We start from the raw sequence: 22,892 nt of genomic DNA, 5'->3' as shown, positions 1-22,892 counted from the left end.
GCAGGTGCTCCACCACTGACCTATGGCTCCTCCCTATTTGCATGAAAACAATAGCATCTTTAGGATCCATTTCTAAAGCATATATAATTATTCATTTGTTGCCAAAACATTTAAATACAGGGGCATGTCCACCACATATGCATGCAGTTTTCTTATGGTAAACCACATTTCCAACATGCATAAGTTTCCTTGGTGTTAGATACCAACAATATAGTAACTTGCAATACTTTTCTCTCAGATTAACATGATTGATTTTTTTTATCTCCAGACAAAAATTAATTTCTACTCTGCTTCACCAATTGTTGTACCTATCGTCTTATCTCAACAAGAGATCTTATCCCTTTCAAGGGATCTTTATTGATAGATATATGATATATTTTGTCAGCAATACCTTAAAGTTTTCTTATGTTTGTTATCACTTTTTAAAATTTCCTGATTTCATACTTGCCTTAAACCCCATCCCATCCCTTCCCATTTGATTTTGATCTTAATTTATGGTTGCAGATCTGCAGATTCTTTCCCACCCGACAACCTATTTTATGCCTAGGAAGATTCACACCCCCACTTCATAAAGCATTTATAGAGGCCAGCAAATATTTGCGTTTTACCTTTCATAGCTCCCTGCAAGTATATGTTTATGGGGTGCGTATGGCAGGGATGGCTTTTTAAGATGAAGATTCCAGGCTAGCAGCAATGTGGCAATATCCAGAGCATATGGAGGTGGAGTCACAGACAAGGTAGATAGGGACCTACTTCCCCTGACTGAGCAGTTGCCTGCTGAAAAAGTGGGATTTTGAATGTTTTCTCATGTGTGAATGTGTATGCACATTTAAATGCACTCATCATTGGCTCTCAGACTCTTGCTCCCTATGGTGTTGTGAACTTTACTCTGTAAATCTGAAGAAAAATGTGCCTCTCCAACTCTAGGCTTTCAAAACTGAAAAAGACCACCCTAGTTCTTACCTCACAGAACACAGATATATTCAACATAGGCTTATTTCATTGTCTATTGTGTCTGGGCACACAAGGCTAGGCTGCTTCACAAAAAAGGCTTGTGGGATAAGCCCGCTCCTGAGCCTGGATACAGCCATCTTACTTTAGCAGGGGGCGGGGGGGATGTGGTGGCCTGGATTTAATTACTGCCATTCACTTTAGCATTTCATATGTGTTTTAACATCTGATGTCTCCAAACCCTGAAGTTTTATTAATTCAGAAGCATTAACAAAAGCATATTATGTTACACTCTTTTGCCACTCACAGCATTGCAGTTTTATTTTTTGATGTTCTACAAAAAGGCAAACTATTCAAAAATCTTTATTTAGCAAAAGAAAGATTAATTGTTTAAAACTATTTTTATGAATAGGAAAAGAACTAAAGACTCTGTACTTTGTTCATTCTCAAGCTCACAATCCTATGTACTGCTTCTTTACACAGGTACAGGCTATTCTGGTAAATATTTTTGGAGGCATTATGCGATGTGATGTGATCGCACAGGGTATAATTATGGCAGTAAAAGATTTGGATCTAAAAATACCTATTGTTGTACGATTACAAGGTGAGCATTCCATGTGTTGCTGAATTCACATGTATGGCAATTACTTACTACTGTGCTCCATAATTTTCTTTCTCCATCAGTTTCATGATCTCTACTGAAAAAAAACCATCTGAAGGCCTATTCTCATGTTCAAGGAATTTGTGAATCTGGCAGCGGTAGCTCAGGGTGGGGGAGCTGGAGTGGGTGGAGCCAAGGCAGCAAACCATTGCACAGAAAAGGAAAATTGAAGCAAATTAACTTTGAGATCATCCCTTCAAAGCAGCTGGTTTTGTGTGTGTGTGGCTGTGCGGGGGGAGATCCACACATCTACACACACAAGCAGTCTTTGAATCCACAACAGCAACCCATTGTACAGAAAAGGAAACGGGTATGTTAACATCAAGGTCATGAGTGCAAATCAGACTGAAAAATAGGAGGCGATAAGGAAAAAAATAGCAAGGAGTTGGAGGCACCTGGAAACCCCCCACCCCTACCCCCATGATCACACCCACAACCCCAGGACACCAGGTTAAAGCAAACAAAAAAGAAAAATTGGGGGAAAGTGCAAGGGATTGGGAGCTCCCGGGAAACCTCCCATGCCTCCAGTTTATGGAAGCTGCTATTTCCTTCCCTACAGTCCCTTTTGAGGGCCCAGCAGGCATGGGAAGATTTTTTTAAGTATATTGAGGATCATGCTTTTCACAAATAAATCCCTAGGTCCTGATTGGTTCTGGGGGAGCTGATCAAGCCCATATTTGGAAATCAGAGGACCCCTCTGGCTGCCTGCTGCCTCTTTAATTCATTAGCAATTGAGAATGCCTTGGGAGGAAACAGGGAGTCATGCTTGGAAGCACCAATGAAACCAGCCCTGCCCCGATCACTGCCAGCAGCAATTAACGAGGTCAGGAGGAGATTGATGCTCTCTCTGGGGGAGACAAAAGAAAGTTAGCAGTCCATCCCACCCCCCGCTTTTAAAAAGAAATTGCCTCTGGAGCAAAACCACACTGGCTAACACCCCGTCCACACACAATATTGCATAACCCCCCAGTGTCTGAAAAGAGCTGCCCACAGGTGAGCATCTGCTTGGGTATAGGCAGCTCTTTTCAGATTTCTATGCTCAACATATAGGACTCAGGGTGGGTGGTCCAAGGGAGCTGATGATGTTGAAGGTGGAGTTAGCCAGTGTGGCATCACTCAAGGCTTGCATGTTTCTTGAAAACGTGAACCCTAACAACTGAATAGGGTGTCTGGTATGTTCTGTGAGTTCTTATACTTGAAATAATCCTGTAGAAGATGGTTTGTTACCGTATTTCGTTATAAAAATCCTTGGGAAATTAATCCTCTTTCTTGGTAATTAATCAAGGTTTTACTGAGTATGATCACTTGGCCTTTTCTGCTTGAGTCTGCCTGCATATGCAGTGGAGGGAGGACTTCCTGCTTAGTCAAGATACCCCAGCTTGTGTTCTGGCAAACTGGGGTAGATTAATAGACAGTTCAAGTTCTCTGTCTCTAAATGGATGGTAGTTATGAAACTGATTCAAAAAGTCCAGTCTTGACAAAACTTTAGCTTCATGGGCAGTTTAGCTTCCCCCACTCCACCCCCCCACCTCCAGCCTTAAAATTATCATTGAAAACATTAGTTGTGAGAAATGAGAGACATGGCAGCTGTGGTGTGTCTGTTGCACCTATTCTGAATGGAGGGTGTCAGGTAACACTCTTAATTCTGAAGTATAATATTGGCTATGCAGGTACACGAGTTGATGATGCCAAAGCTTTGATAACAGATAGTGGTCTGAAAATACTTGCCTGCGATGACTTGGATGAAGCTGCTAAAATGGTGAGCTAAAAAGTTATTTAATTTTTTTTGCTATAGATTCCTTGTTATAGCATATTCTTATCAGTCATTGCTAACTTATAATGGATGAAATAGCATTCTTAACTTTCTAATGTTATATGTTAGAAATATGGTCACATATTATATTGACGATGGTGCTCATGCTATATGTATGCACAGTGAGATGGTTATAAGAATCTCTCTATGTATGTTCATACCTGATACTACACATTTAATCCAGGGTACGCTTTATGTTAACAATTTCTATTAAATTTTCGACATTTTATAGTAGAGTATTTGGGAAGGTAATAAAAACCTGCCACAACTATACACACTTCAACTATTTATATTTATAATGATTTGGGTAGAACTAGTAACTTTTCCAGAGAGCACAATCCATGTAACTCTACTGAACTCTCTAGGACTTATTTCTGTGTAAACTGGAGTAGCAGTAGTACTTTTATGAGCAATTTCGTGAATTAAAAAACAACTAGCCATTTACGACAGATCCAAAAATTCCTTATTTCTACTGTTCCGTAATCAAGAAGCTTGAATATTTTAGCAGTAATAACTTGGCACATGTTCTTGGTGAAGGAATGCCCTTTCATGAGCAAAAAAATACTGGGATGTCCTCCAGAAAACTGTGTAAGGTTACGTTCACAGTCTATTATGTGTCAAGGTATACAAATCCATAGTCTGTGTGCATTTGCACACAGATTGTACATGTGTTAAATGTAACAAGTGAACATGCCTTACGTCAGATAGAATGTGTCTCAGCAGCAACTATGGAGCTGGCAATAGCTTTCTGAGACGGGAAGTCATTTTACCAATAACTTGGAGCTAGATTTCAACTTGAATAGTCCAATGTCAGATTGACACACAGAAGGTTTTGTTTCTGCTTGGAAACCAGGTATTATTTTAGGAGTCTCCAAAATGTGTTTTTTCTTGGTTTCTAACACCAATTGCAGGGGATACTGACATTACCACCACAAAATGGTGGCATAGCTTTGCAGCTCTGAACTCTGTTACAACGAAAAATAAAATAGTGCTAATAACAAAGAGCACAAAAATGTATAGATCTGCTCAGTCATGCAACAGAGCTCCCAGAATAATTAAGATTGAAGTCTGAAAGCCTATTTTGGGACCAGAAACAACCTTCCTAACTATCTGAAGAAGGCCCTAATATGCCACCAAAATATGCAGACAGGGAAGGAGAGCTGGGAACTGTTCATGGAGATCTCAGGTCGGATAGCTGAACTAAAGCACCAGCTCAAAGTAGAATGACAAGATAAAATCAAACCATTAGAAGCTAAGATCTCAGCCAATTCAGAAAAAGTGGAGGGCATTTCAGAAAGTGAATAGCAGTGAAGTGCTCAAGTTCAAAATGCAGTGCCATGACGACATAGTCAGTGTTAAAAAGACCAATGTCTGTTTGCAAGCCTGCGTTGAAAATCTTGAGAATTGCAGTCACTGTCAGAACCTTCATACAAGGTGGATTAAAGAAATAGAAGATAAGCAGAACTTGCAAGAATTTCTGACTAAAATGTTGTTGGAACTCTTCCCTGACCTGGAGATAATGCCAGCAGATTTTGAGTGTGCTCACTGAACCCTGTCTCCCAGACTGCAGGGGGGCGGGGGGTGAGGGAAGCCTTAAAATGTGATCATCACATTTTTAAACAGCTCACTCAAGGATAAAATCCTACAAGCAGTAAGATTACTGAAAGGTGTAAACTACAAGGGCAACAGAATCCAGTTTTTTCAAGATTTATCATTTGAGCCTGCAAAAGAGAAAATCATTCTGATTGTCTACAAAGCTCCTCCATAGAGCAGGAATCTGATATCGATAGCATTGTACAACTGAGTTAATTATCTCACACAACTCAGTCATTTCAACACAGAGCTTTAGGGCACAATCCTTTTGAAATAGTCAGTAGCCTCCAAAATCAGAGGCTGTCAACTACCTGATGCAGGGCGAACGGAGGAGGTCCTCTCCTCTGTGCTCGTCAACCCTGCATTTGTGGTTAGATGCATGTTTTTGCAGAGGGGGAGGGAAGGGACCTGAAAACTGGATAGGAAGCTGTCTAAAACAGCTTCCGCAATCACCTCCCCACCCCACCCCTGAGAATGCCCTGTTTTTGCCCTCTCCGCGCTCCAGTTACAAACTTGGAGACAGCAGTGGCGTGGAAAGAACTGCACCAGTTACAAAGGGGAGGGGGAGGAGTCGGGGACCTCGGCTCCCAGAAACTGAAAAATCCCATGGCTGTGTAGACAGTGTCTAGTGGCCATAGGATTGCTCTGTTAATCCATTTCAATTTAGCTACCAGTGTAGACCAGATATCTGAGTGGATCAGGTGATCAGAATGGTTCCTTCCTCCACCACATACTTACTGGGATGATTGTCGGTCCCGTCAGGACAGCGATTACTATTACAGTTGAGTGAGGTATTTGGGGGATGTATCACGTCTGGATTGACCAGTGCCATCGGCCTCCAGATCGAGAAGTTTTTGTACCACCACTGGTACCATCCTCTAGACAATCTACCACGCTACCGCAACACTGTACAGAACAGGCCACATCTAGTGAAACCATCACAGTGCATTCTCCGATTCCCCCATTACAAAACTTCTCTGTGCCTCCCCAAACTGAGCCATACGCTTTGAGGCAATCTCTATCCCCTCAATCTGATAGGGAAGACTACCAGTTGAACTCCACATCCTTTTCACCTGTGGTTCCATCTGTCCCTTCTCTGGGAACAGAGGAGGGAGCCTCGCCATCTGAGGACATGGGGCAGTTTTCTGATTGTCCTCAGGATGGCCCAATCCCTGGGTTTGGAAACCAAACAGCCCACACAGAAAATAAAAGACCCTGTGTTTGATGCCATTTATACAGAGTCTTCGACTCCAGTTGCTATTCCATTCCTACCTCCGCTGCTGCAGATGGTATAGCTGTCCTGGAAATCACCATCATCAGTGGCTTGAACTTCAAAAAGATTGGAGAGCATGTACAGAGTACAAGAGGGAGACATGGGTTTCCTGTTTTCTCCCCCCGCTCTAATTCTGTAATTGTTAAATCGTCACAGGGATGGTCTCACAAAGTTCATTCTTCTCCAGTAGATACAGTGGGAAGAAGACCGGACTTAATGGGTAGGCGGATTTATTCATCCTCTGCACTGGGGTTATAGGTAGCGAATTAAGGCTGCCATGGCCAGGTACCATCTTCTCTTATGGGAAAAGATTGGCTCCCCCTGTGATTACCCCCCCAAAGATCAAAGGGAGCTAGCACACATCTTCTAGTCAGAAGCCCTGAGACTCTCATGTCAACAGATCAATATCAATCTCAGGCAGATTACGATGCCAAGGTCATGGTAGGAGCCATAACTTCAAGGAGGCATGTGTGTCTGTGATCAGCAACGTTGTTGCAGGAGGCAAGATCTCATATAAAGTATCTCCCATTTGATGGCAATGGACTCTTCAATACAGGCATGGATGATGTTATGGAGTCCATTAAAAAGGCGAGGACTACAGCTAAGAAAATGAGGGTGGGGCAGCAGCAGGCCCCACCATACCGCTATCATTGCTGGCTGTGTCAGCCTTTCTACCAAGGTCATTAGCAACAGATCATCCAGCCCGTCAACAGCCCGCTTCGGGTCCGAAGAGACAATATTCATCTTTCTGACCTCAGGTGTCTAGATGCAGCAAGGACAACTCGGGCAAACGGCACTGCATTCTATTTTATCCCCCTATCTGTCCCCGTTGTTTTGAAGCTCGTCTGTCATATTTCTTCCTGGTGTGGACCTGTATAACATAAGAAGACTGGGTCCTATTGATTATTCAGAGGGGATACAGAATCAAATTCAACACCCTCCTTTTCAAGGCATCTGGATCACCCTGCCATCGACAGCGGTGTTAGAAGGGACTGCCTCTTTGCTTCAGAAAGGAACAATGCATTAGGGCTTTCCATCACATTCCCAGAAAGGCTTCTACTCCCTCTACTTCATAGTGCCGAAAAGGGACAGAGGGCTTCGTCCGATTCTAGATCTCAGGGATGTCAATGCATTCATCACACCAAAGCCGTTTCGTATGACAACATTGTTGACCATCCTACCCCTACTGCAAAAAAGGGACTGGTTTGCATCTGTGGATTTGAAGGATGCGCACTTCCACATTGCAATAGAGAACTCTTACCAGCAATATCTATGATTTGCAGTGGGCCTGAACATGTTTCAGTTCCAGGTGCTACCATTCAGCCTCTCCATGGCACCCTGTGTATTTATGAAGTGTATGGCCATAGTATGTGTGCACTTACACCTCCAGGGCATACAAGTATACCCTTACTTGGATGATTGGTTGCTTGTGTCCCCTACCAGGATCGGCCTTTGCCGAGATGTTCACACCATGACAGAGCTGCTCTGAGACTTGAGTCTCTACCACAACACCGAGAAGTCATCACTCGAGCCCTCTCATCACATTCAATTCATTGGAGCTGTTCTGGTCTCTGTAAGAGCCCGCACTTTCCTCCCTTGGGATCAAGTGGAGGTGCTGGCTGCCCTGGCAAGGGACGTGTCTACCAAAAGGCTGGTGACAGCCTTCATGGTTCAAAGACTGTTTGGGCTTATGGTAGCCACCATAGCAGTAGTTGCGTGGGCTCAACTTCACATGCAGCTGTGTTTTCTGGGGGCCTTCAACCCCCCCCCCAATGTCCAGCAAGTGCGACTCTGTATTCTGTCAGCCATCCTTGATGGTGGACGAACAGCAACAACCTACTGGAGGGAATTTCCTTCCTCCCCCCTTGTCCATCAGCAGAGCTTGCTATGTATGCTTTGCTCAGTGGCTCACTGCAGACACCTAAGAATACAAGGCTCGTGGCTGGCATGGGAGAAATCCCACCATATCAACTTTCTCAAACTTCTCGGTCAGGAAAGTATTACTACCGTTTGATACTGTGTTGTGGAACCAACTTGTTTAGATCATATCAGACAACACGTACCTGAACAAGCAAGGGGGGACTTCGTCCCTAGCCTAATGTTGCACCTCTGTGAGTGGTGTATCCCTGAGGAGGATCAATCTGATTGCTATACACATTGCCAGTATGGACAATGTTCTAGCAAATGCACTAAGCTGCTCGACCCAGGAGACACACGAATTTCAACTGAACACCAAGATTTTGCGCAAGTTATTTCACTACACCATCTGTAGACCTTTTCACTACCAGGAACCACAACGTCTGCGAGGTGTTCTGCAGCAGGGCGTGATACGATCGAGAGTCACTCGGCGATCTCTTTATGGTCAGATGGATGGCGGATTACTTCTGCCTTTTCCCCCCATTCTGCACCTTGGAGATGTTGCTCTTCCTGGTTAGATATATGAATTACATCTTCTTGGGGGGGTTATATCCAGTATACAAGTAGGTGAAAGATCTGTCCTCTGTATCACTTGATGTGTTTCTTCAGTAGTTGTAACTGAAATCATTCTCCTTTAAACAAATCAGCAGCTTAAAAGGAGTCCCCCATAAAAATTTAATCCTTTTTATTCTAGTTTGTACTGCTACTGCCAACAACTTAAGATCTTCCCCCTTGGCCAAAACATCAGGATGCAAGTCTGCCAAAATCTCTGTTGCATGTCCATCAATTAATAGTTTCTCCCAGGCCCAATGTCACTGCCTTTTTAATTCTTAAACACACGAATTTAACTAAAATGTTACTTAGATAATTAGATTTCTTATCCCTAGCTGGACCTAACTTGCATGACCTTTCTATGTCCACTGAACATGATTTTTATATACTTAGCCAGTTGTTCTTCCAAGTCACCTCTTTCCAGACCTTTGAGACTCCTCCATCCCTAGTTTTAAATTCTTTTTCCTCAATTCCTGAACTATCTCTTCTAATTTACTTTTATTTTTGTTTCCTAGAACACATCTCTAAAAAAGTAATTTTCTGTTGATTATTTTCTTGATCTATGCATCATCATCATCATGGCGATGATCCATGCACCCCACACCTCACTGGTGTTCTTTAACAACTGGGGGGCCACCAACTTACAAATATAACAGCTCAGTTCGTAATACCATAAATTCATTCATAGAATCGTAGAATCATAGAATAGTAGGGTTGGAAGGGGCCTATAACACCATCGAGTCCAACCCCCTGCTCAGTGCAGGAATCCATGTCAGAGCATCCCTGACAAATGGCTGTCCAGCCTCGTCTTGAACGCCTCCAGTGTGGGAGAGCCCACCACCTCCCCAGGTAATCGGTTCCATTGTCGTATTGCTCTTACAGTCAGGAAGTTTTTCCTGATGTTCAGCCGGAATCTGGCTTCCTGTCACTTGAGCCCATTATTCCGTGTCCTGCACTCTGGGATGATCAAGAAGAGATCCTGGCCTTCTTCTCTATGACAACCTTTCAAGTACTTGAAGAGTGCTATTATATCTCCCCTCAGTCTTCTCTTCTCAAGGCTAAACATGCCCAGTTCTTTCAGTCTCTCTCCATAGGGCTTTGTTTCCAGTCCCCTGATCATCTTTGTTGCCCTCCTCTGAACCCTCTCCAGTTTGTCTGCATCCTTCTTAAAGTGTGGTGCCCAGAACTGGACACAGTACTCCAGATGAGGCCTAACCAGTGTTAAATGTATATATAAATATTCATAATAGTTAATTTCTGATTTAAACATAATATTATCAATAATATAATACTTCCTCAATCAATACATAATACTTAATAAAGTGATATAGTTCATTATAATAAACAATTCAGGTATATATGAAAAAATAATAATCCAGTAAATAATTCCAATCTTCAAAACTATGGGTAATAACAAATGCCAATCAGGTCTTAAATAAGGGGAACAAAACAAAAACAAAACAGTAACCATTTATTTATCTCGCTGTTTCATGCCATGGCCAATGTTCAAATAAGCCCAGTGTTCAAACAAGAGAGAGAGAGAAAAGGGCAGGGGAGGGAATAAGAAAGAAATAACAAAAACAAAACAGTTCAGGGATAAATAATACTCCTTTGCTTAAAGATGACTCTTCTTCAAAGAGTATAACGGCAGACAACCCCGACAACCTTAAACTCAACAAAGTCCTGAAACCTGCTGTCCAGTAGAAAGAGATAAGATCTTTAGCATCCCTTGTACACTTCAGGCAAAAGCAAGTTACAATTGCCATTCTGTACTCATCAGGGAAAGACCATTTCCTTGCTGTCCTTGCTTGTTACTTAAGCAGCTTACCAAAGCAGCAAGTGCCTCTGGCTCTGCCCCTTTGGAGATGCTGCACCCCACCTAGCAATGATATTTATAGCTATGGATGTGCAGGGTCTGCAAAGAACAACGCCCAAGTGAGCAAAAGATGACCAACTCCAGAAGCTGGAAAAGGGGTGGGCGTCCTTTAGAAGGAGTTAGGATTAATGTTAGGAATCTTGTATTCCTCTCACTAGCAGCTTCCCCCTTTGAGTTGGAAGTCCCCTTTCCAGATGTCTTGGACTTCAACTTCCAGAAGCCCTTGACCATTGGCAAGGGCTTCTGGAAGTTGAAGTCCAAGACATCTGGAAATCTACCTTCTGTCCACCTCTGTCCCAAGTTTTGGAAAGGTTGTGATGAATATTACCATATGTGGGGGGTTGCAAGATGACTCAGGTATTTTGGAAGGAAATTTTCCAGGAATGAGGCAAAATTTTAAATACAGATATCCCTCTAGATCCAAAGTTGTTGTTGTTGTTCAGTCGTTAAGTCGTGTCCGACTCTTCGTAACCTCATGGACCATAGCACGCCAGGCCTTCCTGTCCTCCGCTCTCTCCCGGAGTGTGCTCAGGTTCATTGCATCGGTGATGGTGTCTAGCCATCTCAGCCTCTGCCGTCCCCTTCTCCTTTTGCCTTCAGTCTTTCCCAGCATCAGGGTCTTTTCTAGGGAGTTTTCTCTTCGCATTAGGTGGCCAAAATATTTGAGCTTCAGCTTCAGTATCTGTCCTTCCAATGAGCAGTCAGGGTTGATTTCCTTTAGGATGGCCCGATTTGACCTCCCTGCAGTCCAGGGGACTCGTAAGAGTCTTCTCCAGCACCACAGTTCGAAGGCATCAATTCTTCGGCACTCAGCCTTCCTTATAGTCCAGTTCTCACAGCCGTACGTTGCTACTGGGAAAACCATAGCTTTGATTATGCGGACCTTTGTCGGCAAGGTGATGTCTCTGCTTCTTACTATGCTGTCTAGGTTGGCCATAGCTTTCCTCCCAAGGAGCAAGCGTCTTTTAATTTCATGGCTACAGTCACCGTCTGCGGTGATCTTGGAGCCCAAGAAAGTAAAATCTGTCACTGCTTCCATTTCGTCCCCTTCTATATGCCAGGAAGTGATAGGGCCAGATGCCATGATCTTAGTTTCTTTAATGTTGAGTTTCAAACCAGCTTTTGCACTCTCCACTTTCACCCTCAACAAGAGGCTCTTTAGATCCTCTTCGCTTTCTGCCATTAGGGTGGTATCGTCTGCGTATCTGAGGTTGCTGATAATTCTCCCAGCAGTCTTAATTCCGACCTGTGATTTATCCAACTCGCCGTTTCTCATGATGTACTCTGCATATAAATTAAATAAGCAGAGCAACAATATACAGCCTTGTCGTACTCTTTTTCCAATTTTGAACCAATCGGTTGTTCCATGTCTGGTTCTTACTGTTGCTTCTTGACCCTCGTACAGGTTTCTCAGGAGACAGGTAAGGTGGTCTGGTACTCCCATCTCTTTAAGAATTTGCCAGAGTTTGTTGTGATCCACACAATCAAAGGCTTTAGCGTAGTCAATGAAGCAGAAATAGACGTTTTTCTGGAATTCTCTTGCTTTCTCCATGATCCAGCAAATGTTGGCGATTTGATCTCTAGTTCCTCTGCCTCTTCAAAACCCAGCTTGTGCTTCCGGTAGTTCTCGGTTCACATACTGCTGAAGCCTAGCTTGTAGGATTTTGAGCATAACCTTGCTGGCTTGTGAAATGAGCGCAATTGCACGGTAGTTTGAACACTCTTTGGCATTGCCCTTCTTTGGAATTGGAATGTAAACTGACCTTTTCCAGTCTTGTGGCCACTGTTGAGTGTTCCAAATTTGTTGGCATATTGAGTGCAGCACTTTAACAGCATTATCTTTTAGGATAGCTCAGCTGGAATACTGTCATCTCCGCTAGCTTTGTTGTTACTAATGCTTCCTAAGGCCCACTTGACTTCACTCTCGAGGATGTCCGGCTCAAGTTCAGTGACCACACTATCATGGCTATCAGGGACATTCAGATCTTTCCTGTATAGTTCTTCTGTGTATTCTTCCCACCTCTTCTTAATCTCATCTGCTTCCGTTAGGTCCCTGCCTTCTTTGTCCTTTATCATGCTCGTCTTTGCACAAAACGTTCCCTTGAGATCTCCGATTTTCTTGAAAAGATCTCTATTCTTTTCCATTCTATTGTTTTCCTCGATTTCTTTGCATTGTTCATTTAAGAAGGCCTGCTTGTCTCTCCTTGCTATTCTCTGGAACTCTGCATTCAGTTGGGTATATCTTCCCCTTTCTCCCTTGCGTTTCGCTTCCCTTCTTTCCTCAGCTACTTGTAAAGCCTCATCAGACAGCCACTTTGCTGTCTTGCATTTCTCTTTCTTTGGGATGGATTGAGTTGCTGCCTCCTGAACAATGTTACGGACCTCTGTCCATAGTTCCTAAGGCGCTCTGCCTATCAGGTCTAATCCCTTAAATCTATTCCTACACTCCACTGAATATTCATAAGGGATATGATTTAGGTCATACCTGCATGGTTTAGTGGTTTTCCCTACGTTCTTCAATTTAAGCCGAAATTTTGCAATAAGAAGCTCATGATCTGAGCCACAGGCAGCTCCAGGTCTTGCTTTTACTGACTATATAGAGCTTCTCCATCTTTGGCTGCAAAGTACATAATCAATCTGGTTTCGATATTGACCATCTGGTGATGTCCATGTGTAGAGTCGCCCCTTGTGCCGTTGGAAAAGAGTGTTTGCAATGATCAGCGTGTTCTCTTGACAAAACTCTTTGTCCTGCTTCATTTTGTACACTAAGGCCATGCGTGCCTGTTATCCCGGTGATTTCTTGACCTTCTGCTTTAGCATTCCAGTCCCCTATGATGAAGAGGACATCTTTTTTTGGTGTTAGTTCTAGAAGGTGTTGTAGGTCTTCATAGAACCGATCAACCTCAGCTTCTTCGGCCTCAGTGGTTGGGGCATAGACTTGAATTACTGTGATGTTGAATGGTTTGCCTTGGATTCGTACTGAGATCATTCTATCGTTTTTGAGATTGTAGCCCAGTACTGCTTTTCCCACCCTTTTGTTGACTATGAGTGCTACTCCATTTCTTCTAAGGGATTCTTGCCCACAGTAGTAGATATGATGGTCACCTCAATTAAATTCGCCCATGCTTGTCCATTTTAGTTCGCTGATTCCCAAGATGTCGATGTTCAATTTTATTCATGGGACTGAATTAAAATTTACCATTTAAGGAAATGGTCTCATTTTTGCTGGTAGCAGGCTGCCATGCCATAGCAAAATACTGGAAGACAAACAAGATCTTAACCTTAGGAATAGTTATGTGTGAAATATCACACTTGCAGAGAAATTGACTGTACAGTGAAGGGCTCAAAGGCAACATCAAGAAACAGACCCTTTGCTGGCAAATAAAGTACATACTGTCATGTATAAATCAAGAAAAAGAACAAACAAATAATGAATCTTTGGTAAAACAATTAACAAATTAATATGAATTGATCTAATGTTATTTAATGTTTTTATTTGTATAATTTTAATTAAATCATTTATTTAAAGACACTCACCAAATGCCATATCTGGATGCAAGATTGTAGCCTGTATCTGTGAGACTAATTCTAAACGTTTTTGTCAGCATGTTGACTATGTTGAGTTTACCTCTGGTAAAGATAATCAGATTGGTGTGATGGTTTTTATGTAGCACCATCTATGGTATTTTACAGGGAACAACTATTACAGTTCCTTAACCCCTTTGGCTTGTAATCCAAAACAAAGCCAGAGAAATGACAGAGAAGGGGGAGAAATTAAGACATGGGTTAGCAGGGGAAGGATATGTGGTTATTTCAATTACACAGAAAACGAGAGAGGTAATTGCATGGCATTTCCAGGCATAAAGGACATTAAGGGGGAATGGGCAGAGTCATTTAGGGGAGCAGGAACCATTTGGGTAGGTGAGAGTGGTGGAGCTGGACCAGTGAAGGTTACATGAAGGGGAGATATTTTGACATAAGCGCTATTAATGAGTGTCCTCTCTGACGTGGAAGGGTTTGTATATTCAGGAGATCTTTTAACATTGATTGTAGCTAGGGATGGCAGAGAAATCCACCACGGACTCCAATGAGGCCGGATTCTTTGGAATCCGGCCCCCTGGAGTCCATGGCGGAACAGACTACCCCCCCGCCACCCCCTGAAATCCCCCCCGGGACAGAACTTACCTGATGGCGGCTGGTCCGAGTCGCCGTCTTCTTTCTGCTGCCAGGCTGCAGAACAAAAAGGCGTCCAGCGTAGGGGACGCCATTTGCGTCCCTGCTGTTGGCCATGATTGCCTACGTAAATATTTACGTAGCCTATCACGGCAAAGAGCAGGGACACAAATAGAGTAGCGGATGCCATTTGCGTCCCTGCCGTTGGCAGTGATTGGCTACGTAAATATTTACGTAGCCTATTTCGGCAAAGAGCAGGGACACAAATGGAGTAGTGGATGCCATTTGCGTCCCTGCCATTGGCAGTGATTGGCTACGTAAATATTTATGTAGCCTATCAAGGCAAAGAGCAGGGAAGCAAATGGCGTCCCCTCCCTGGTTCTGGAGGTAGCCCATAGCCATCAAGACTACGAGCCATTGATAGCCTTTTCCTCCAGGAATTTGTCTAACCCCCTTTTAAAGCCATCCAAACTGGTGGTCATCACTACTTCTTGTGGTAGCAAATTCCATAGTTTAGTTATGTGCTGTGTGAAGAAGTACTTTGTTTTATCTGTCCTGAATCTCCCACCAATCAGCTTATAGGATGACCCCCAGTTCTAGTATTTTGAGAGAGGGAGAAAAATGTCTTCCTATCCACATTCTCCACTCCATGCATAATTTTGGAGACTTCTGTCATGTCTCCCCTTACCCTTCTTTTCCCTAATCTAAACAATCCCAGCTGTTCATAACCTTCTGTCGTAGGGAAGATGCTCCATCCCCTTGATCATTTTAGTTGCCCTTTTCTGCACCTTTTCCAAGTCTACAATAACTTTTATTAGGTGTGGTGACCAGAACTGTACACGGTATTCCAAGGGTGGTTGCACCATAGATTTGTATAAGGGCAGCATTATATTGGCAGTTTTATTCTCAATCCCTTTTCTAATTATGCTAACATGGAGTTTGCCATTTTTACAGTGGCTGCACACTGGATTAACATCTTCATCGAACTGCCCGCCACAACCCCAAGATCTCTTTCCTGGTTGGTCACCACTAGCTCAGATCCCATCAGGCTATACTTGAAGTTGGGATTTTTTGGCCTAATGTGCATCACTTTACACTTGCTTACATTGAACCGCATTTGCCATTTAGATGCTCATTCTCCTAGTTTGGAGAGATCCTTTTGGAGCTCTTCACAATCACTTTTTGTTTTAACCACCCTAAATAATTCGGTGTCATCGGCAAACTTGGGCACTTCACTGTTCACTCCTAATTCCAGATCATTTATGAACAGGCTGAAAAGTGTTGGTCCTAATACAGATCCCGGTGGGACCCCACTATTTACTTCCCTCCATTGAGAGTATTTATGATTTATTCCTACTCTCTGCTTTCTGTTCTTTAACCAGTTACTGATCCATAAAAAGACCTGTCCTCTTATTCCATGACTGCTAAGTTTTCTCAGGAGTCTTTGGTGAGGGATTTGTCAAAAGCCTTTTGGAAGTACAAGTAAACTATGTTTACCGGATCATCTGTCTACATGTTCATTGACACTCTCAAAGAACTCCAGAAGGTTGGTGAGACAGGACTTACCTTTGCAGAAGCCGTATTGATTCTTTTTCAGCACGGCTTGTCCTTCTATGTGCTTACTAATTTTATCTGTAATAATGCCTTCAACCAATTTACCTGGAACAGACGCTAAGCTAACTGGCCTGTAATTTCCCAGATCCCCCCGGATCCCTTTTTGAAAATTGGTGTTACATTGGCCAGTCCTCTGGTATAGAGGCTGATCTTAGGGATCTCTTCTAGTTCATCTTCATCTGAAGAGGAGTAGCTTGGAATCTCTAGTTTCAGATCTGCCAACATGGCCACTGCCTGAGTCTGTTTCCACAGTTAAAAGCTTGCCTTTGACCTTCACTATCAGTTTGAAGGGGAAGACCAGGGATAAGGCAAGCCTGCTTCCTACAGGATTCTGGTAAAAGGCTTGAACTGCTTTTGCCTTTGCACTTTTTCAGGGCAGAGATCTTGATAGACCTGAATGATTCCATTTTTGTATGAAAGGGCCTTGATGTTTCGCAGAGCTTTGACAATGTTTTCTTTTGTGCTAAACCTTTCAGAACGGATTGTTATGACATGGAGATTCCTGCCTTTTTCTGCTTTCTGCTTGACGGTTCTGTGTGCTTTTTCAAAGTCTGCTGGTTGCATCTTGAATCCTAGGTTAAGGCTGTTGAACCATTCAGATAAGGAGGTGCTCAAATCTCTCTCTTCCCCCGACCCTAGCATACTGCGCATTCTGGTGTTCCACCGATGGCTTCTGTTTTCTTCCTGCCATAGCTGCAGATCTCTTGTCGCCTTTGCTAGCTTCTCTAGCTTTGGCTGGTGTTGCAAAGCTAGCTCTATGGCAGAGTTTGCAGTGTTTTCAATGCCAGACAGCTTAGGTGTCATTTCAGAGATTTTATCTCCCAGAGGGTCTAGTGCCTCTGTCCGGTCTTTTGCAAGCTCCTGTCATAACAATTTGACACAAGCAGCCATTCCACCCTCCAGCAACATTTCCTCAGCAGCTTTCCTGCCTTTTGCAGCCTTTGCGCCCCTCTTCACCATGACAGATCTTTCTTCACTGTTAGATTCTTCTCGCTCGCTGAAGTGATCCCACAGTGGAAAATATACTTCTAGATTGTTTTCTTTGTGTAGCTATTACCTTTGCTGCATCATCCTTCAACCTTCATACGCAGAAGGTTTTAAAAGCTATTCTGCCCATTTATTATTGAATAGAAGGCCCCTCAGAACCAGGAGCTCCAGAGTCATGCTACCATCTTGGCTGACAGCTGGCCATGCCCCCCCCCCCCGTTTTTTACTGCCATCACTCTTAAATAGAAAAGTATATGCACCAGTCTGAGCTGTGTTCACAGGGCTTCTGGCACTAATCCTACAGAATCTGCCAAAGATTGTTTAAATTCTGTAATTAATTGTTCGATAACCAAAATATCTCTCAGAAGAATTTCTAATGAATTTACAAACCCCAGTGAGTCAAAAGGGAGCTCTGAAACCACTTGCGGACTCAAGGATCTCCATGGTCAAAGATAGAATATGCCCTGTCTGCCTGGGGTAAATCCATCCAGACCCAGAATTTTCCATACATTGTTTCTGCTCAACAACCCTAGGCTCAGAAATTAATAATTGAACCAGCACTTGTTGGCGTAATTCAGAGCTCTTCAACAGTTTTGTCTGTTTCGGTGACTCCGCCTTAGTAAAGAATTTTGTTATTTTAGTCTGTGCAGTTAGTTGCTGTTTAACTAAATCGTGCAGAAATGTTGGGGACAGACCCAACTCTTCATAGACTATTTGTATACACCATTTTAAGTCATTTATCACCTTCTAGTTATCCAACACCTTAAAGGCCCTGGCAATAAAATAAAAACAAGTGTTTAAGCACAGCAATAAAAACAGTTATAGGAAACCCAAGGAACTTCCATTGGATAATGGCTTCAATCCATGGTTAGGATGCAGGATAAGTTTCAAGAAGAGGTATGGGCCGTGTTTCCACAACAACGGAAGGAGACGCTAATGGAGGAGTACCGGTTTTTATTAAGCTTTGGCTTTGCTGTGAGCAGGGTTCTACGAGCAGATTCTCTGGACCAGTAAAAATCACTTCACAGAACATACTTCCTAGTGGGGGTTGGAGTGAATGTCATCTGACTGGCAGGGGCTGCTCAACCAATAAGAGAGGCTTCCCCTCCTCACCCCTGCTTTCTCCTTTCCCCTGAAAGTCCAGGTGCACCTGATTTCAGGAGCAAGCCTCATTAACCACAATGGGAATTACTTTGGAGGAGACAGTAATGGGTTTGTTGTGGGAAAGAGCGCAGTAAACACAAAGACATAAACCAGCCTCCATTGTAACCCACAGGGTATCTATAACCAAGCTGTGAAGTACTTACTTCCTAAGGCAATGAATTGAAGCCTCAAGATTAATTGCACTTACGGAATCGGGCTTTAACATATGCCATGTCAACTGAGGGGCTTCTCTGTTATTTCTGTGATCATTGAGAGGGCAAGCCTCATTCAGCACAATGGGAGGAAACACCCCTTGACTGGGAGGCATGGTGAAAGGCACACCCCTGAGCAGGGCTAGCACACCCGAGCTAAATGCGGGCGTTGGGGCACACAGCAATTATACCAGGGAGAACCCAACTTAAGGAAAAGAATCAGACTTTAAGCAGTCTCAGGAAATCTGGGTTTTCCTTGATAAGCTCCGGGGTGGCAGCTGGATGCCCATGACATCATGTATCCCTAACGACCGCAACACGCAGCCTGCTTGGAGTAAATTGCTGGTGGAAACACCCCCTGCTGGAGAGGTTTTGGAAAGGATGCAAAAGAGAAACAGATGTTTTCACCGTTTTGGTTGGAGGCAATTGCATAAATTTTGTGGCAGGTCCTCACAAACCCATAATGAAGGGATCAAAAGGCATATGACCTTTAGAGCCTTAAACGGTTGGGACCAAGTTACCTGAAGGACCGCATTCACCCATATCAGCCTGCTTGCACTTTAAGATCAGAAATAGAGGCCCTTCTCATTTTCCCACCTGTGAGAGCAGTCAGGTGGGTGATCCGCACAGGTGAGGGCCTTCTCTGCAGTGGCCCCATACCTTTGGAACAAGCTGCCATTGGAGGTCTGCCGTGCCCTGTCATTGCAGACTTTTAAGAAGGCCTTGAAAACATTATTTTACCTTGGCCTTCTCTTGATATGACTGGTTTCTGCTATTACTGCTGTTAACATTGTTGCTGGTTTTAGTGTTGGCTTTTATTGTTGTTTCTATTGTTTTTATGTTTTTATCACTTTTAATATTTTAACTGTTTTTATGTATTTTATTGTAAGCCGCCTTGGGAGGGCTTCTGCCCTGAAAGGCAGCCAAAAAATATTTTAAATAAATAAATAATAAAACAGTTAAAACAATAAAAAAATCAGAACAGTTGAGAACAAACTCCTATCTAGTTTTTCTCAAAAGAAAAGAAAAGTGCATTAAAATAATTGTTAAAACAATTACAACCTCATCAACGAACCTTTGGGAGAAGATAACCCCAGGCTAGTCCCAGATAGTCCCCAAGGTAGATTCCGGCATGCTCTTTCAACAACCATGGGGCTAACAAAACCTTCCGAACGTTTCAGCATTTCCAGAGCATTGTTGATCTCCAGGCCTGGGCCTCAGCATCCTGGGGGATTCCCCTCCCTGCAAAGAGCAAGCAGGCCAAGTGCCAAAGTAGTGGTAGAGAGAATAAAGGCAGCATACTGGGCCTTCTTCCCTCCTTCTCTCTTCCACTTGCTTGCCTTTTCTCTGCTGGATTTTGCTGCCACAGAAGCACCGGAAGGAGCAAGGGAGCAAAGGCATCGGTGGCATCTGCTCACTGAGGCGAGTCGCTGTCTCTCTCTCTCTTAGGGATAGAGCAGGAGTCGGAGGAGGGGGTGGAGTACAGTGGACTCCCCCCTGTTTGGCCTCCTGGACCCCACTCACTGAGCTGTGGGGCGCTGATGGACCTGGCCACCAAGTGCCCCAGAGCTCAACGAGCAGCTGGGGCCGCTGGCAAGGACTCATCCTGCTTCCACTGGCTGTCAAGGAAGCCCTTGAGAACCGGGAAGAGGAGAAAGCTAGAGTCTGTGGGGGGTGCACCATGCGGACGACTTGTCTTGCCTCCGCCAGCTGTCAAGGAAGCCCTTGACAACTGGTGGGGCAAAAGGAGCCTTGGTGGCACCCAAGTGCTCTAGCCCTATCCTCCTCGGGAGGAGGAAAAGGCTAGAGTGTTTGGGGGGTGCGCTGCGCCAAGGATTCGTCCTGCCTCCACCGACTGTCAAGGAAGCCCTTGACAACCATTGGAGCAGGCGGGGCCTCAGGAGAAGGCTAGAGTGCTTGGGGCACATGCAGCATGGAGGACGCCAGCAGTCAAGCCCTTGTGCACATAAAGCACAAGGGCTTGACTGCCAGAGCCCTTGGCGCACAGAGGAAGGGCAGCTTGGCGCATGAGCAGGGAGGCTCGCTGAGTGGGTTTGGGCCACACAAGCGGGGGGGCAGCTTGCCAAGCTCCCCCGTGCCCTGGATGGAGATGAGTCCATCCATCCCTACTCTGTCTACACTGTTCCCTCAGACAAGCAACCTATGACTTGCTGTTCCCTTTTGCTTCATCAGTGTGCAGCTGTCTTCAGTAGGTCTGAGGTGAGGAAAACGCCGTCTCCCAGCTCAGCCTAGTGTTTTAACAAAGGGCACAAAGGGACAAATTCTCTCGACAAAGCAGACAAGAGGGTCAGAGTAGGCAGTAGTTTCAATAGGGTGGATTACTTTTCCAAATCTTACCCAAGATAGGCTAAATCTAATTAAGATTTTGGTTGTTGAGGTTGGTGTGCTTAAGAGTGAGGAACCTCTCTCTGACCCTTTTTCTGCAACAACTTGAAGGTACGAAACGTGTTGCCTGGGGTGTATTCATCCCTATCTCCTGCTTACTGTGACTTCTGCTGTGTGGTTTCTAACAAGTTGTATTCTATTTTTTCCTGTGGTTTACCCATAGAACTTTATGACTATTGATGCTGTTGATTACCCACATGATTTATTTTGTTATTTTTGAACATTATTTATTGTATAACTTTATCAATATGTTACTTTAAACGTTATTTGAACAGAACATCTCATGATTTCAATTTTGTTTATCTTTTAGGTTGTGAAACTCTCTGAAATAGTGACCTTAGCAAAGCAAGCTCAAGTGGATGTTAAGTTTCAGTTGCCAATCTGATCAGACACATGGTTCATGTCCCCAAAGCCCTCATTTTTTTCCATTTTAAAAAATATAGGTTCATATGTATCACCTTTCTATTAATATTGAATATGTTAATTGTAAAAGTATTGTTGCTAATATCTACTTAATTGCAGCTTACAACTGCAGAAAGATGTTCTTGATATACTCATTTGTAAACAAAAGTAGTCCTCAGCTGAAAATATATTTCTTCCAAATAAAAGTCTGGAATTCACAGGATTTTTGTATTTGTTACTGTGATAAGAAACCTAATGATCACTAACAAGTACACATTGCAGCTTTCATAGGCTGTTGAGAAATTATTCAGGAAAGACAGATAATACTGTGATTGGTAATACAGAGGAATATATTTAAAAAGGCATGTATATTGAAGGTATTTATATTTTGCAGTAGAGCGAATTGAGCATATTATTCACTATTTATGAGCAGGGTATTTATAGAACACACTCAGCGCTTTCTGAAGCAACAACATCTTACATAAAATTAGGTCAATTGGTGTTTCGTTTGAGTCCCTTCTAATGCTTGAGCAACAACAAGCCTCCAAACTTCTGATCATTATTATCTGATTATAAGATATTGAAAGACAGGATCTGTACTGTCTGGTTAACAGAACTTGTTCTCCACTGGCCCGTGGGAGTCTACACAGTTATGATATCTCACCTTCTTATTTGACATCTCTTAGGAATATACAAACTCGTAGAGGGTTTATATTTGCAAGACTAAATGTTCTGCCAACAGTAGTGCTCCAGAGTAGAGTTCTGAAAATTCCACTTCAAAACAGATTGTGTCCATGCAAAGCAGGAATCCTTGAAACTTTGACACATGTACTATTCGACTGTAATTTTTACTCTGATTTGAGACACTGTACAGTTATCCTCTTCTGACCAAATTTCCCAGGCCATCCAGATGAAAGATTGGTAATCAACTGTCTCTCCAATGAGATCCCACTTGTGGCTAATTTCTAATCGCCATGCGAACAAGAACCAAGTTGTTTGACTGTATTAGTTAAGATGAAGGAATTGCAGTCTGTGTCTTGATATTTGTATGCTTGTCTGTATATTTTAACTTGAATGTGTCTAAACAACCATAATAAAGAATATTTGATTTGGTTTGATTGTGAAGCAACAACTTTTTGAACATTGTAATTTAATTATGTGCTGTAACATTTAAGTCTTCATGATTACTGGTACTTATTCAAAAGTGTCATCTAATGTTGTATATGAACAAGTAAAGCTTATTTCTTTTAGTACTGGGCAGACACAGTAGAGTATCTTTTCTTAAAGTAACTAATAAAATGTGTTCAGAGCTCAGCATT

At 43.2% G+C, this 22,892-nt stretch overlaps 1 protein-coding gene across 3 annotated transcripts in view; it reads left to right on the top strand.

Annotated features, from left to right (window-relative positions):
- SUCLA2 (succinate-CoA ligase ADP-forming subunit beta) overlaps positions 1-22,686 on the top strand; it is a 69,147-nt gene extending 46,461 nt beyond the window's left edge. For all 3 annotated transcript variants that reach the window (XM_084821146.1, XM_084821137.1, XM_084821154.1), the window contains 3 exons: positions 1,435-1,555; positions 3,283-3,371; positions 21,482-22,686. In XM_084821146.1, coding sequence (XP_084677272.1) covers positions 1,435-1,555; positions 3,283-3,371; positions 21,482-21,556 — 285 coding nt within the window. In that variant the 3' untranslated portion in view covers positions 21,557-22,686. The remainder of the gene's footprint in view (positions 1-1,434; positions 1,556-3,282; positions 3,372-21,481) is intronic.
- Positions 22,687-22,892: the final 206 nt, after the last annotated feature.

The sequence above is a fragment of the Heloderma suspectum genome, chromosome 1 (assembly GCF_057233095.1).
Source record: "Heloderma suspectum isolate Gila_16-S chromosome 1, 16-S_ref, whole genome shotgun sequence".
NCBI classification, from domain to species: domain Eukaryota; kingdom Metazoa; phylum Chordata; class Lepidosauria; order Squamata; family Helodermatidae; genus Heloderma; species Heloderma suspectum.
This window is presented reverse-complemented; position numbering and strand designations above follow the sequence as displayed.